The sequence below is a fragment of the Grampus griseus genome, assembly GCF_964374135.1.
Source record: "Grampus griseus genome assembly, chromosome: 7".
NCBI lineage: Eukaryota > Metazoa > Chordata > Mammalia > Artiodactyla > Delphinidae > Grampus > Grampus griseus.
The window spans coordinates 7,191,727-7,207,722 of NC_139001.1; the positions used below are offsets into that span (position 1 = coordinate 7,191,727).

General features: G+C 42.2%; 1 protein-coding gene across 1 annotated transcript in view; it reads right to left on the reverse strand.

Annotated features, from left to right (window-relative positions):
- Nucleotides 1-9,575: 9,575 nt before the first annotated feature.
- GIGYF2 (GRB10 interacting GYF protein 2) overlaps nt 9,576-15,996 on the reverse strand; it is a 125,661-nt gene continuing 119,240 nt past the window's right edge. Inside the window, exons 27-29 of the mRNA XM_082658051.1 lie at nt 15,726-15,910; nt 14,791-14,938; nt 9,576-10,618 (exon numbers count right to left, since the gene is read on the reverse strand). Of these exons, the coding sequence (XP_082514177.1) occupies nt 10,551-10,618; nt 14,791-14,938; nt 15,726-15,910 (401 nt within the window). The 3' untranslated portion in view covers nt 9,576-10,550. The remainder of the gene's footprint in view (nt 10,619-14,790; nt 14,939-15,725; nt 15,911-15,996) is intronic.

The following is a 15,996-nucleotide window of genomic DNA, read 5'->3' on the forward strand; positions in this document are numbered from 1 at the left end:
ACCCTTCATGGTTTCCCACTGCTCTTCGAATAAAAAGCCAGACTAAGGACTTGCCCTGGTCCTGCTCACTATGTTCAGTCTGCTGGCCTTGACGAGGTTCCTCCAATACACCAAACTTAATCCTGCCTCAGGGCCTTTTCACTCGCTGTCCCCTCTCCCAGAAAGCAGTCTCCCAGCTCATTACATGGCTACCTCCTAATCACCATTCAGGTCTCAGCTCTGATCATTCAATCCCCCATTCACCCATCACATAGCTTTAAATTTCTTCTTAGCATTTATATTTGTAGGAAACTCTCATTTCCTTTTTTTTTTTGTGGTTAATTTTTTGAGGGATGACCTATATATGGTGAAGTACACAAATCTTACGTTTACCGCTTGATGAACTTTCATACATTTGTAAACACCACCCAAATCAATATAGAACTTTTCCAGCACACCAGCAGGATTCTTCCTGCCCCTCCCTAGTCAGTACCCCCAAGGTGCCAAGCCGTCTTCTGTCACCATAGATTAGCTTCCTCTAGTCTTGAGCGTCAAATAAACTGAATCATATGACATGAACTCTCGTGTCTGGCTTCTGCTCAACATTCTGTGAGAGTCATCCACATTGTTGCATGTAGCAGTGGCTCTTTTCTATTGCTGAATAGTATTCAATTGTATGACTATGCCACAATTTATCCATTCTTTTATCCATTTATTTATGTCCATTTGGGTTATTTCCAGGTCTGAACTTTTATGAATATAGCTCCTGTGGGTATTCTTGTACCTGCCTTTGGTGAACATATACACTAGGTTCTCTTGGTTATACATCTAAAGATAGGCTTGCTAGGTCAGAGTACAGTGTTCAGATTCTGTAGATGCTGGTGAGCAGCTTTCCACAGTGTTTGTTCTCGTTTACACTCGTCAGCAGTATGAGAGTTCCAATTGCTCCACATCCTCACCAATACCTGGCATTGGCAGTCTTTTTTATTTCTAGCCGTTCTGATAGGTATGTAGTGGTGTCTCATCGTGGTTGTACTTCCATGACTAATAAAGTTGAACACCTTTTCATATTTATTGACCACAGGAATATCCTCCTATGTGAAGGGTCTGCTCAGATTTTTTTGCTGATATATTAGGGTGGTCTATCACATTGAATTTATTTTTAGGATTTTTTCGGTGTGTGTACCCAGATAAAAATTCTTTGTCAGATATATGATATGGTGCCTTTAAATGAAGTGTCCATTGGTTGTCTGTCTCTACTCTGTGGCTAAGTCCCAGATAGCTGGGGCTGTGTTTAGTTCACCAATGTATTTCTAGAAGCTAGCACATGATAGGAACTTAATACTGGAATTCAATCAGTTGGGATTTCTGGGATAGAATTACCATCGAGCATCTTCTCACTTGTTCACTCATTTGTTGGTGCTGGTTTGCTCTCTCTCTCGTCCTCACCTTCCTGTGCCCTCAATGTAATGTAGAGTCAGCCTCCCAGATCATACTCCTGAGAGAGTCTTGCCAGCTGACTCCGTGTTGGCATCTGCAGTGGAGGCACTGGGGGGAGATGAAAGGCGGGAGAGAAGTGCCTCTCTTTCTGATTCAGATTTCTGACAATGTCTCTGGCAGCGGCAGCGGCACTGGCCACACCAACTTCAGTAACGAATAAGTGTGGCTTGCAAAATTACAGTCAAACTGAATTCACAGCTGTGTCAGTTCTTTCAGGTGAAATTTATGGCACTGAATGGGAAGGAGTGAGACCTTGAGATGTGGAATGGGGGGATTTGGGCAGACTCAAACAAATCTGAGAATCTTCCACTCACAAATCCTCAGGCCTCCCTTGCAGAAGCAGCAGGCTCCTTAGAGAAATGGCTAATTCCAAATCTGGAGAAGTAAAAGTAAATGATGAACCTAGAATATCTCATGACAAATTAAGAAAGTGCTCAAAGGACGATAGAGATATGGCAAAAGGACACAAATGTCAACTTGGAGGGGCTCCAAATGGACAAATTGTGCACAACAGTATCTGATTATAACCTACAGTGTGTGCATGCATGCGTGTGTGTGTGTGCGTGTGTGTGTGTGTAAAGCTCTTCCTTATAGTAGAATGCTGACTAATAAATTACAGGAAAGCTTGACAACCATTAATAGTTCAAGCAAGAATCATCAATGACTGCTAAAACTAGTGGATAAAAGTTTGATGAGAGCTGGATATTTACATAGTCTCAAAGTATCTCCCATAAAGAGAAAAATCATTACAGTGGAAAAACCTGGCAGATACTATCTTTAAGTAATTAAAGTTAACATCACCAGTAATGGTTCAAACTGACATCATGTACCTCCTGACTGACATCATAACCTCCTGCTATGATGCATCAAGGACACAACATCACTTCTGTAGTATTCCTGCCCAATTGCATAATCTCAATTAAATCATGAGAAAAATACCAGACAAATGCAAACTGAGTGCATTCTACAAAATAATTGTCCTTTAAAAATCTCAAGGTATGAAAGAGAGGAACTGTTCCAGATTAGGGAAGACTCAAAGAAACATGACATCCAAATACAAAAAGCAATCATGATGGCATCCTGCACCTTTTTGTTTTTTCTTATAAAAGACATTAGTGGAACAATTGGTGAAATATGAATGAAGCCTGGATATTAACTAATAGCATCATATACTTTATTTCCTAACTTTAATAATTGTACTGTGGTTATGTAAATGTCCTTGTCTCAAGGAAACACGCCCTGAAATGTTTAGGGATAAGGGACATGAATGTCATGAATGTCTTCAATTTGCTTTCAAGTGATTCATAAAAAATAGTTACTGAGAGTCATCATTGTGAGTGTAGTTATAGAGTAAAAAAAAAATAATGCAGGTGTGGTAAAATGTTAGCAATTGGAGAATCTGGATGAAAGATATGTGGGAGTTTTTTCTACTGTTCTTGCAAGTTTTAAGTCTGAAATTATTCAAAATTTTTAAAATCCCCCTTCTCCCCAAAAAGAATCACTGTATTTCAGTGACTAATGAAATAATAGACCTAGGCAATGATCATCAATGAATGTTAAAACTGCTACATGAAAGATCAACAGAACTTTTATAATGGATGAATCAACCTGATAGCAACAGGACTGATGAATTGACATAGTGAAAATGGGACAACCAGACAATGCTGCCTGTGATGCAACAGGACGTACAGCAAGTTACGTATTCTTGGAGGGGGAGGGGAGAATCTGAATCCAATTAAGTTTCTAGACCTGACTACTCATTCACAGATGTGGGGGAGAGTAACAAATTGACACTGTAAGGACGCTCCTTGCTGAGTCCACATTATGGGATGTTCTGTGGGTAAATGATCTTGTTTTTCAATTTTTTTTTTTTTTTGAGGGGAAACTGGTTAGACTAAAAGAGACTTAAACATAGCAACCAAATGCGATCCGTGAACCTCATTTTGATTCTGATTCAAACTTTTGTAAAAAGACATTTTTAAGATAACCTGAAAAAATCATACAGACTGGGTTTAGATACTAAGAAATTATTAATATTCTTAATGTGGTACTGACATGTTCTTTTTTTAAAGGTATCTTTGTTACCATGCACATTAAAATATTTACGAGTGACTCGATATCTAGGATTTGTTTTAAAATATTCTAAGGGAAAAAAGGTGAGATTAAAAACACAAAATTGGTAAAACGGTAGGAGTTCGTTACATTAGCTGCTGTGACTGAAAGTTGTGTCCCCCAAGATTTTTATGTTGGAAGCCCTAGTCCCAATGGGATGGTATTCAGAGGTGGGGCCTTGGGGAGGTGGTTAGGGTTAGATTAGGTCATGAGGGTGGGGTCCTCCTTGTAATGGGATAAAAAGACGATTTTTAAGAGATAAAAAGATGGGATAGAAAGAGACCTGAGATCTCCTTCTCTGCCATGTGAGGACATAACAAGAAGATGGCCATGTGCAAACCAGGATGACTCTCACCAGACACTTGATCTGTCAGCACCTAGATCGTGGGACTTCCCAGCCCAGACTAAAGACAGTAGTCTACTTCAATGTATGCTGAAGTTTTTTCAATTAATAAGAAAAAAACTGAACTCAGGCAAAAGCTAATTAAAGACGAAAGCTGCAGTAACCTCAGTACTGTTAAGGACTCAAATCCCTTGGGAATGAAGGTTTACGTCACCCACCAGCTCAAGGGCTGGTGGAAGGCAAAAAGAACATGAAATGGGAAATGAGGAAGTTGTACAAATATCACCCACAGCCTCATGACAAAGAACAGAAACAAAAACTGATGTATATTTTATTCCTTGCTGTATATATACATATATATATATACACCAATTTTTCATATATGTGTGTGTGTGTGTGTGTATATATATATATATAAAATAAAATTTAGTCGTTAAGATACTAATTATCCAGGTGAGACTGTAAGTGAATCGAAGAGATATTAGTATCACCTAGAAAAGGATATGATGACTGACCATTAGATAAGGTATTAGTGATTTCCCTAGTTACTAATCCTTCAGTAATCTTACCTTCCTACTCTTCCAACGCCAATTCTTTTTTCTCCCCTGCCCTCCGCCCGCATTTCTTTTGACTGAATATTTAGGACGGTTTCTGATTCATGATGGGACCCTGACCTGCTTAGGGCTTAACTTGACGTTATCAAAAGAAGTCAGAAAATCCAAGTCAGTGACTCATTCCCTTAACTGAGGCTCACCATGCCTTACATTTTGACCTGGGTCTGGTTTAGTAAAACCACAACGGGTATTTGTCAAAGACTCACACTAAAACACAAGTGCTAAATCTGCAAACACCAAGTGTCAGCAATATGCTGCAAAGATGTACAGATGCACACACAGATCACACTTGCACATATGCACTCAGGAGGTGAGAGCTGAAGGAAACCTCACAGATCAGCTAGGCCAGTAGTTCCCCACTCAAGCTGTCCGTTTAGGATCACTTAGGGCACCTAAAAAATAATTTCCAGTGCTGGGCCCCACCCTAAATAAGAAACCATGGGACATGGGGCTCAGAGACTGATTTTTGTTTCAAGCTCATCATTTGATCTGGGCCGACCTCCTCATCTGACAGGCAAGGAAACTGAGACCCAGAGACAGGACAGGAAGGACAGGTTAATAACGAAGCTGGTACTAATATCCAGTCTCCTGGAACTCATGCCACATTACCTTCCTGAGGGGTACTTCTTTACACTGATTTTCAGATGTCTAAGAGGGAGGCTGCCCATTTTTAATACGTCCCATTGCACCTACACGTGAGCCCACAAACTCCCTTCTCTCTTGCAAAATGGCCTACAAATATTTATCAAGCATTTATGTGCTGGGCATTGCACTATGCAACTACATTTTAAGTTACTGATCACAGCTACCTCACAGTTCCCATTTCACAGATGGGGAAATAAATACTTGCCTAAAGGAGATAGCAGGATCAACTTTCAAATCCGACAGCTTGACTCTAGTGCCCCCATCCACAAAACCACTCATAGGTTCATGCCACAGGGTACCTTTAAAAACACACACGCTCACACACACACCAAAAACCTAGATTCTGAATAGAATTGGGGGTTGCTAGACACAGCAAGGTTGAGCCCTTGGAAATCACTCGTTTCCCAGCTCTGCACAAGAATGGAACAGGGCCTGTGCCGAGCCCCCTCGTCAGGGTAACCACTAGGATTCCTTTCCCATGGTGGATGTGCACAGACTCAACCATCCCAAACTCTTCCAACTTCAAAGCAGGCTAAAGAGAATGACAGTGGTAGAAGCTGCTGCCGATGTAACATCCATTCCCTGTGTTTCTTAGAAACAGAATCCCAATGGTATTTGGGGTGGCAAACCACTCAACTAAAACCCCCATTTCCAGCTTTTTTTTTTTTTTTTGCGGCACGCGGGCCTCTCACTGTTGTGGCCTCTCCCGTTGCGGAGCACAGGCTCCGGATGCGCAGGCTCAGCGGCCATGGCTCACGGGCCCAGCCGCTCCGCGGCATGTGGGATCTTCCCGGACCGGGGCACGAACCCGTGTCCCCTGCATCGGCAGGCGGACACTCAACCACTGCACCACCAGGGAAGTTCTCCAGCCTTTCTTGAACTAACTATAGTTACGTATCCACGTTCCAGTTTAAAAGACTAAGGATGTTTGGTAGAGCTCCCAAAAGAGCTCCTCAAGGAAGGCTGACTGAACAGGGAGGTGTGCTCCCTGAGCCTCACCCCAATCCTTCCTCCTGCCTGGAATACAGGCATGATGGTTGGTGCTCTAGCAGTCACCTTGGACCATGAGTGACCTTGAGAATGGAAGCCGCAACCAGGAGGGTAAAACAGAAAGAACCTGGGTCCCTGAGCCACACCAGCCTTGGACTGATGACCTCCAGATTTCACTTGAGAAATAAACTATCTTGTTTAAGTCACTGTTACTTTGTATCTTATTATATGCAGCCAAACCTAACAATGACCCACTGACCCTCAGGACTACTTCTCATGCTAAAGGAGGCATTCAAAGGAGAAAACAACTGACTACCAAGGGAAAATAATCCCCCACTCCTAGATTTGGGGGGACAAGTAAACAATCTTTAAGAAATGATGTCTCTGCTTAAGACCAGCTGGACTGAACTGAGTGTTGAAGCTACAGTGAGTTCCATCCCCATGATGTCATCACTTTGCCAGCAACGAAAGGGGAGGCAACTGCAGCTTTTAGGCTGCAGGGCAGTTGCTGCAATTAGGGAAGAGCCCAGTTCTCTTCTCCTGCTTCCCAACATCTATGTGCTGTTTCTCCCATACACTGAACCATAGCAGTGTTTGCTACTTTAGCTGCAAAACATTCCCACTGACAAATCCCTGGAGGGAAACTCTTCTCTCAGGGGCTCCAGGTGCCCTTCCAGAACCAACACTACCAAAAGCTATGCGGGTCCGTCATACTCAGGGCATCTGACAATGTCTGTAAAATGATCACACATCTGGCTGCCTCAAGGTTCCCAGGCTCTCCACGGTCCCAGCAAGCACTGTGGCTTCATCAGGAATTGCCTGCGCTCACAGCCATCCTCTAGAGCTGGGCTTTTTTCTTTTTGTTCCCAAATAACCCATTAACTATGAGGCCAACTTCCATTTGGAACGTGCTCTCAGCTGCACCTTACTCTATTTAGAACGTGTATGCCTGTTGCACTTCCCACACTGGAAGCAAAGGAGACAACTAGGTTCATTTCACATCAGAATCATACACAGACTTTTTCATTAATAATATGAAGAGGACATTTTGTATAAAACAAACTTCAATTTCTTCACCTGATCAATTTAAAATAGGGTGTAGAAAATGGCACACACACTATTTATGTGTATATATTTGTATATATGTATTATTTAAAATAAAGCCTGAAGTCCCATTATCCTGAAATTAAAAAGAAAAAAATAACCCCTCAATTTAGAGCCAACGAAGAACTGAAGTTCCTTGATATATATGCATCAACTAATTCTATGCAGCTATTTCCCCAACAGCAACAACAGTACCTCTCATCCCACATGCTCTTCTATAAAGTGACCTTACCACTCATTCCATCAAGGGAGATGTTGGAGGTGACCATGTTCCCCAACCCCCTGAATCTGAAAGAGCTTGTGACTACTTTCACACAGTGTCACAGGAGTGACACTATGTGACTCCTGAGTCCAGGTCAGAAGAGGTGATGCAGCCTCTGCCCGGTTCTCTGGGGGAAGCCAACTGCCAAAGAAGTCCACCTACCCTGAAGCTGCCATGCTGGAGAGGGCACACGTAGTTCCTCCAGCCACCAACCCAGCTGAGCTCCCCGGCACTAGCCAGCGTCAACTGCCATTCACACGAGTGAGCCCTCGTGCCGCCCAACCTATCAAACCTTCCTAAGATCGCAGCCCCAGCTGACCTCTGACCATAACCAGAGGAGACACCATGGAAGAACCGCCCAGCTGAGCCCTCCCCACAGAGTCCTGACTCATAAAATTACCAATAAAATGCAAGGGTTGCTTGTAAGCCAGTTTGCGGGTAATTTGTTATGTAGCAACAGTATCCAGAACACCGACTACCTTAGGGAAAGTATCCATAATCAAACTACCTTGTCTGGGTATGTTTTTTAAATCTCTGACTTAAAACAACTGGAAGCAAACAGTGTACAAAACAAATACTTTAAAACTCAGGAAGAGTTTAGATAATCTGCAAGTAAGTTCACAGAAAGAGCTAAGAACGTGGTTGCTCGAAGTGAAAGAGTGAGCAAATGAGAATGTGAAAATTGGTAGAACTGAGACAGAAACAAACATTCTTAGGAAAGAGTGGTTTCTTTCCACCATCTGGGAAATTCCTCAGGTAGAAGCAATGCTCCTGGTTAAGCTAATGGAATGTTCCATGACTAAAACGACGTTGCTCCCTGAAGTCTGCCTACCCCTCCCCCAAATGTTTGTGTTTTATTTTAAAATTTCCCCTGAACAAGCATACAATAGAATCTAGCTTGGAAGGTGTGGTCAGGCTCTGGAGGGGGCACCTTCAGGGGTGTGTGTCTGTGTTGTGAGGACAGGAGACGATCTGCACGTCAGCAGAAAGGGGCAGAGGAGGAAAGACATTTAATCAACTTACCCACGTTTACCTTGACCTCTACATTCTCAAATACAGAACCAAGTCAGCGTTCCATAGCCTGCCAGAGAAAGCCACAGCTGCGTCCATGTCTTGGGTGCTCACTTGTCTGGAGCTTTTCCATGGTGCCAAGAAGATGGTTTGGTGGAAAACTCAGCCTTGACAAGGGTGAGTACAAGAAGTGTACTCAGATAAAATACCACCAGGTTTTATTTAAGTTCCTTTTTATTTTCCTCCACACTGGCAAAAGTTCCGAGGGAGCTTAAAGTTTTGTAAACATTTTAACTATCCCTCTTCCCCACCCCCCACTTTTGAATTTACAAAGCAAAGGAGAGCAGGAGCCCCAATTTTTAATGGTTCCCCATCTCCTCATGCTATTTGATCCAAAAACTATGTACAAGTCTGTAGCAGTCTCTGTATAGTTATTGTACATGTTTAAGAGGGAGGGAGGCAAAAAGGGACAGGGAGAATGGTGATCCAAAAGAATAAAAACAGAAACCCAAATATAATCATCCAAAACCAAACTGCTCTCAGAGCAACTCCAGCCTTCTTCGGGCAATGATGACAGAAAGAAAAGGCGCTCTGCCAGGAGCCACCCGAACCACAGCACTTCTTGCACAGGGGCGGACGGTCCAAAGGCTCCAGACCAAAGTGTGATTGGCAATTCCAGGTGATGTTCTGTGGGGGGTTGGCAGAGGCAGGAAGAGTATTGTTTATAAATAGGGCTTGAATACATTTTATATCTGAAGTGAAGGGGTATTATGAGGCCACAACCAGAAACCAGAACCAGGCTTCTCTCTCCTGTTCTCTCCCATCCCCTCCAGCCCACTGCAATCTCCTGTATAGTGGTTTCCATGGATGAAGGTCTTAAAGATGGTCAGGTTTTGTATGTTCTTTTTTCAGAAAAGGCAAGCAACTTGCCATTCCAGAATCTTTAAACAAAACCTTTCGGGGCCACAGCAAGACACACACGCAATGCTCTGAGGAAGCAGATGAAATTCCGGGCTTTTATCAGAAGCAGAAGTTTATCCCTATCCAAAATGAAATTACACATATTCATACATATGGTAAAGATCCTAACTGCCTCTTAAACGAGACAAATTTTCAGCAGAAAGGCCCAAAACAAACTGGTCCTAGTCCTCTGAAGTAAAAATATTTATGGGAAAAAATCCGTTTTTGTAAGAAAGAAAAATTAAAAATAAGTCCCTCTCCCAGGCCACAGGGCTTCCTTTGTCCAATCAGGTTGGAGTATGCCAGGGGAGAAGTCAGCTTGCTTGGAAGTCACTATCTAATGAAGAAAAAACATGAATCCTTTCTCTGAAAGGATGCTCAGAAAGAAGAGGCGAGGGGTGTGCAACATCAAACCAATCAATCTAAACTCCATCCCACTCAGGGCCTCTTTGATGCAATCCCAGAGTTAGCAGCGGCAATGCAACCTTCAGACTGGAAGAGCTCTCACTGTGTCTCTGTCGGACACTCAAATCACAGTCCATGGGCGTTTTTGTTGCTGGCCAATGTCTGTTACCATTAACTCTCTTCATGATTGCACCAGTCAGACCCCATGCCCATTTTTTTTGGGGGGGGGAGGGGAGAAGGAGAAGAAAAACAAAATAGAAGGAAAAAAGTGACAAGAGAAAGTAAATTGCTATTGGCAGATCCCAACACACTTTCTGGGAGACAGTAGGTGAAATCACGGCACAGTAAACACGTCTGCCCAAAATCAGCCTTGTTGGGGAGTAATCCCAACTGCCACCCCCAAGACACAGGGTCTGGTCCACTTATCCACAGTCTGAGATGCTCACCAACAAAAATGGTTTAAAGAATCTTGGACACAAAGGGCTGGAAGAAAAAGCCTGAGATGATCGGTTCTGTGATTTGTTGCAGTGATAAAGAGTATATGGTGAGTAAGTGTCGTGTCCAAAGGTGCAGAATCCATGGTCAGCAGAGGAAAGAGGGAAGGCCAGTCCGCTCTGGCAGGTGCTCAGTAGTCATCCAAAGTCTCGATTTCACCCATATTGAGTCGCTCCGATGAAGCATTGACTGAAAACCCTGCAGGGAAAAATTGGCAACGAGTGACTGACCACACCCAGACAACCATGTGGCTCAAATTCTAGGCAGGCAGCTGGAATTTTAGTCTCCTGTTTTTGAGCACACAAATAGGGATACTAAAAGGAGGGAGAAGAAAGGATAAAAGTCAATGTAATGGTTTTTTTGCCCTTCCAATTAGACATTCTATTTTTATATGTTTTATCTTAAGGTTCTGATATAATTTAATTAGGGAGGAAACACACACACACACATAAACCCAGCACCACTGCTTAAAAAGAACTGCAAACCACTGCCTTTGAGAGTCCTGAGTAGAGCCTGGGTTTTAAGTGTGTTTTAAGGGCCAGGTTGGCTAGGGGGGAAGTTCATTCAGAAGGTGTACCTTAAAAGAATGGGGCAGGGGGAGGGCAGGAGTAACACACTAAGTACTTCGTAACCACTCGACCAAATGACTGTGAAATGTGAGTGGGAATAACACTATTGGGTTGGCCAAAAATTTCGTTTGGGTTTTTCCATAAGATGTTATAGAAAAACCCAAATGAACTTTTTGGCCAACCCAATACTTCAGCCCCATTCGCTATCGGGAATACTTTGGGTCCAAAACTTTGTCAAAGTTCTGGTCAAGAGATTTTGCTTTCAGTGGTAGGAGGCTCCAGGGAAGACCCACTACAAGATCCTTAGAGCCCTCAGATGTTCTTCCGATCACAGAGCAGACAGCACAGAAACATTAAACTACTTTATTCGACTCAATCTACTCTAAGTAGACCAGCAAAGGGAAGGATTTCATTTAGCAATATTAACTGACTGAAATGCAATCTGGTTTAGAAAAAGCAGTACTAGCACAGCCACTGAAGGCGACAGGCAGCACTTACAAACACTACTGAGGTTTGGAAACCTAATGCCAGCAGCACGTGTAATTTTTCAATGAACTCCATGATCAGAGATTGATAAAAAGTACTATTAACAAGGCCTCTTTGAAATGAGTGATTCTCAGAAAGCTTTCAGTTCATCCACCCTAAATGAAATCCCAAACTGTTTCAGCTGCTATTTGAATATCAAAAAGTAAACAGGCGATGCTCTCCAGTCTAAAGGCAGTTCTGTTAATATTGAGTTTTCTGCCCCCTCCTTTTTGTTCTTTAATGTTCAAGTTTTCAAATACACATTTTAAATGTACCAATAATAAACAAAAAAATGCCTTACATAATAAAAATAGCTTAATTACATTACATTCTTGATTCCAAAATATCATGACTTGAAAAAATAAACACGCCTATTTATTAACCAAGGAAGCTGTGGTACAAGCTGCTTACAAGGCCTCCTACTGGGAGAGGCTAGGATTCCAAATCCCAACCTGAGTTCTACCCCTCAACTGTGTTCCCATAACCTGCAAGATTTTTTCCCTTGAAAATAATGAAAGGCTTAGTGTTCATATTTGAAAATAACAGTTAATTAGGTAAGTGCAAAAACCTAAAGACCAAACAGTTTATGAAATGAACTATTACTCTATTCTGAAGCAGGTTTTTCTTTGACTTCACATATATCTCAAGAACAAATGAAATGTGATAAAAACAATAATGAGCCACATGAAATAAAAGTGGGAATGTAACAAAAACACAAACTAAATCAATTTTAGTCATACAAACACAGGAAGGGAAAAGAAGCCTGGGGCCAAACAAAGTTAAGTATTCGCTGCTATAATATGACGATTACCGGGCTGGGCTTTTAGCAGACATGGTCTCATTTACCTGTCCAAAAAACCAGTAAGGAGGGCACGTCTCCTCCCCACTGGACAGAAGGGGGAGCTCTGGGATATAATGAGACCCCATGCAATACAAATGAGGATGTAAGCCCAATATGCCCAGCTCTAAAGACTATATTAGGTTCAGAACAACAGACTCCCACTCACATAATTTCTGTAAGGTTTGGGAGACTGTTTCTATAAGGAAAGTATGACTGGTGAAAAAATGGTATTGTGTGTGTGTATTTCTCATATCCAAGTACAGGATGCTGGCTCACAATGGCACTTGGTAGCTCTAAAAACTAGAAGAAAACACAAGAGTACAATGGAGGACATGATCATTAAAATGAAGCTGGAATCTCTCTGAAGGTTTGTTTTAGAAGCAAAATTCTCTTTTGATCAACGACCACTTTCTCAATGGATACTTTGGGGTCAAATTAATGGATACTTTGGGGTCAAATTTGAAGCTGTTTTCCCATTATGTGCATGGGGAACTTGTGACTGATGGATGTTTGTTAATTTTTCTTAATCTATAAGTCAATAAGGCATATATCAATTAAAAACAATAATAAATGGATATGAGTAGGTAAGGGGCAGAAATTATCAGATGAATTTCCAGAGGAAAGTTTAGTTGAGCAGAAATTCTCATTAAATGGTGCAAGCAAGAGCCCACCCAAGTGAGCTTCTTCAGTATTTTGTTGAACAGTTTTACTTCCCTTATATTTAATTTTTTTTTCTTCCCTTTCAAGATACATATTCCTTAAAACTCTATTCCTAGAATGACCTATGTCTCATTCCCTTGAAGGGGGATTTTAAGTCCCTTTCTTTCTTAGGTCTATAAGAGGAGATGGGGTCAGATCAGATATTTAATCCAAAAACCTTTACCTCATTTTCAGAGGAACCTTTTCCCTGAGAACCTTTTCCCCCCTCCCCCCACCAAGTACCACAGCTAAATAGCGGGGGATTCTTAGCTAGAGCTCAAAACCAGAACTGAAGGAACACTCTTAAATCTACATTCACCTATCTCTGTCAAAACTGGATAAATTTTGGACTGTTCCATCCATCCTTAACATAAACTTCCAAGACATGCAGAAGAAAACAAAATTTCGCCAGATCTCTAGGTTTCCGAAGCCAGCTTGCAGAGCACCAGTTCCCGAGGGCAATCCTCAAAGCTGGGTTTCTGTTACTGATATTTTGATTTCTCCAGCGCAGGAAACCTCTGAAGTATGGATACTACCAAGGGCAGAGCAATCTACCTCTTGCTGTGCTATCAGCTCTTTCATCTCTGTATCATGCCTCCTAGTCACTTCACACTCAATCTACCCAACACTTAAACACTGCATCATTCCCCCGTAAGCCTGCTCCACTTTCCAGGGCTCATCATTTTAGCAAAAGGGCAACTCTTTTCATCCGGCTGCCCACACCTTTCCATTCTCCTTGTCCATCCCCTGAATTTCTAAAATCCATCTAACTCCTCTCCATCTCCACTGCCAAAACCCTATTCCAGGCCACCAGTACCTTTCATCTGGTCTATACTGCAGCCTCCTAACTTTTCTGCCTGATTTCCCAATCTGCCACCTTGGCCAATATAACCATTCTATTCCAGACAACACAGTTTTATAATAGCCTATTCTACATTCATAAATAGAGAATAATATTAATTTCATCATTGCCTGTGAGGTTGTTAGGGCCAACTTAAGAAACACAGGTGGCCCATCAGCTTTGCCTATGCTGTTTATTATTCCAGAAACACCATTCCCTATCCTTCCTGTCTTTCAAAGCCCCAATTCAGGTGTCACCTTTTCCCCAAGGAAAAGGCTGCTCTGTATGAAGACACTGGTCCTCAGTGTTAGATAAGAGTAGCCATGGGTAACACAGAAGAGTGAAAACAGGCCTGCTCTGAAACCCCAGCTGCACTGCTAAATGCTGTGTGACTCTGGGAAATGTCTTAAATCCTCTAGGCCTTGGTTTACTCATTGGTAAAGCTGGAACATCACCTCATAATGCAGGATAATTATGAGAATTGTATTATACACACAGTGAACGTCAACAAATACTGGTTCTTCTCTGTGAACATGTGACTGGATTTATGGTCTGCTTCCACACAAATCAACATTTTAAATAACTTTTTCTGTTGTCCATTAGTATTATTTTCCAACTAAACTGAAAGTTTTTTTTAAAGAAATTCATGTTAGATATGAAAAAAAGACTTTAAAACTGAAGGCACCGCACAATGTATTACTTTTCTTACTCCCTGTAGCACATGAGGCATAGCTCCTGCACTGAGATGCCCAGTAAATACTGACTACTAACTTTGAACTGGTCAAAAACATTTATTTTTTATAAGAAGTATTTCCCTTCATGAAAAACATTCCACCATGGGACTCACATATAATCTCCCACCGACACCCAGCTAAGACATTAGGCCTGTGCTCACCTAATAAACTGGGATCTGCTCGGACCATCTTCTGCTTTTTCTTCTTCTTGCCACTTTGTACAGCTTCAAAATTAGACTGTTGGTTGTTGCTTTGATTGGTCTGAAATACTGAATGGAGTGCACTGTGGTTCATCCCCCACACAGAGTCCTGTAAAACGAGATAGCACAACTGAGGTTACATGGTGGATACAGGCTTGGCCCACTCCGAGGAAATGGTTGACCTGGGTCTCACCTTACCAAGGATGAGTTTAAAAACAGAAAGCCTACCGTGGATTCTGGTAATAACGAAACTAAGAACAGTCCACTGAGGCATGCTTTCCCTTCATTTAGATTCAGACATCCCACTTGAGCTCTGTCTCCACAAGGCCCGTCCTGGTAACTCCAGGTGTCCACACTGCTGTGACAGCACAGCTGTCAAAACCTCTCCAGATATACATGGACTCTGTATCATCCACTCGGAATTGGCTCTTTGGTAATCCACACCTCTCACCTACTCAAAGTGGAAGGTTCCTTTGTTCTCTGGGGCCCATCAACAACGTGTGAAATGTCTGACAGGTTATAGTACTGTCAGTACTGGGTACCAGTGGATCCTGAGCAGCAGAGAGCTAACATTTGTAAGTTTTAACTATTTAAAACCAAATTTATGGTCTATGACAAGTTGGAATTTGCAATTTGACAGAGGCATTTATATGAACCAAGAACAATGGGGCTGATATGCCTAACAGAGAATGAATGGCTATATTTGCTAATTGGGAAATTCACAAAGGTCTCTGGACACTGAATTTGAAAATATCAAGTCCACCATGTTTTAAAAGGTTCCAGTCACGTGATATACAAAAATGGGAACACTGTTCTAATTTTCATTTCTCTGGCTGCTCAACATTTCAAGACATTAACACTCACAAGGGCACTGCACTCACTCTGCTGCCTCATACCTGCTGCTGCGGCGGCGGCTGTTGCTGCTGCGGCTGCCGCTGGCTGGCTTTCTGTTTGGCGCGGCGCTCCAGGAACTGCTTGGCAAACTCCTTGGCCTCAGAGGTATCTCCTAAATAGGCCCTAATGTAATCATGGACCTCATAAGGAGATTCTACTTCTTTCAGGAAAGAAACAAATGTGGGAACTGTAATATGAGAGGAAACAAGACATGAAGAGTAACAATGAAATATCACACAGAAGAGCTCAGTTTCAGTTTTTAATATATTTTAA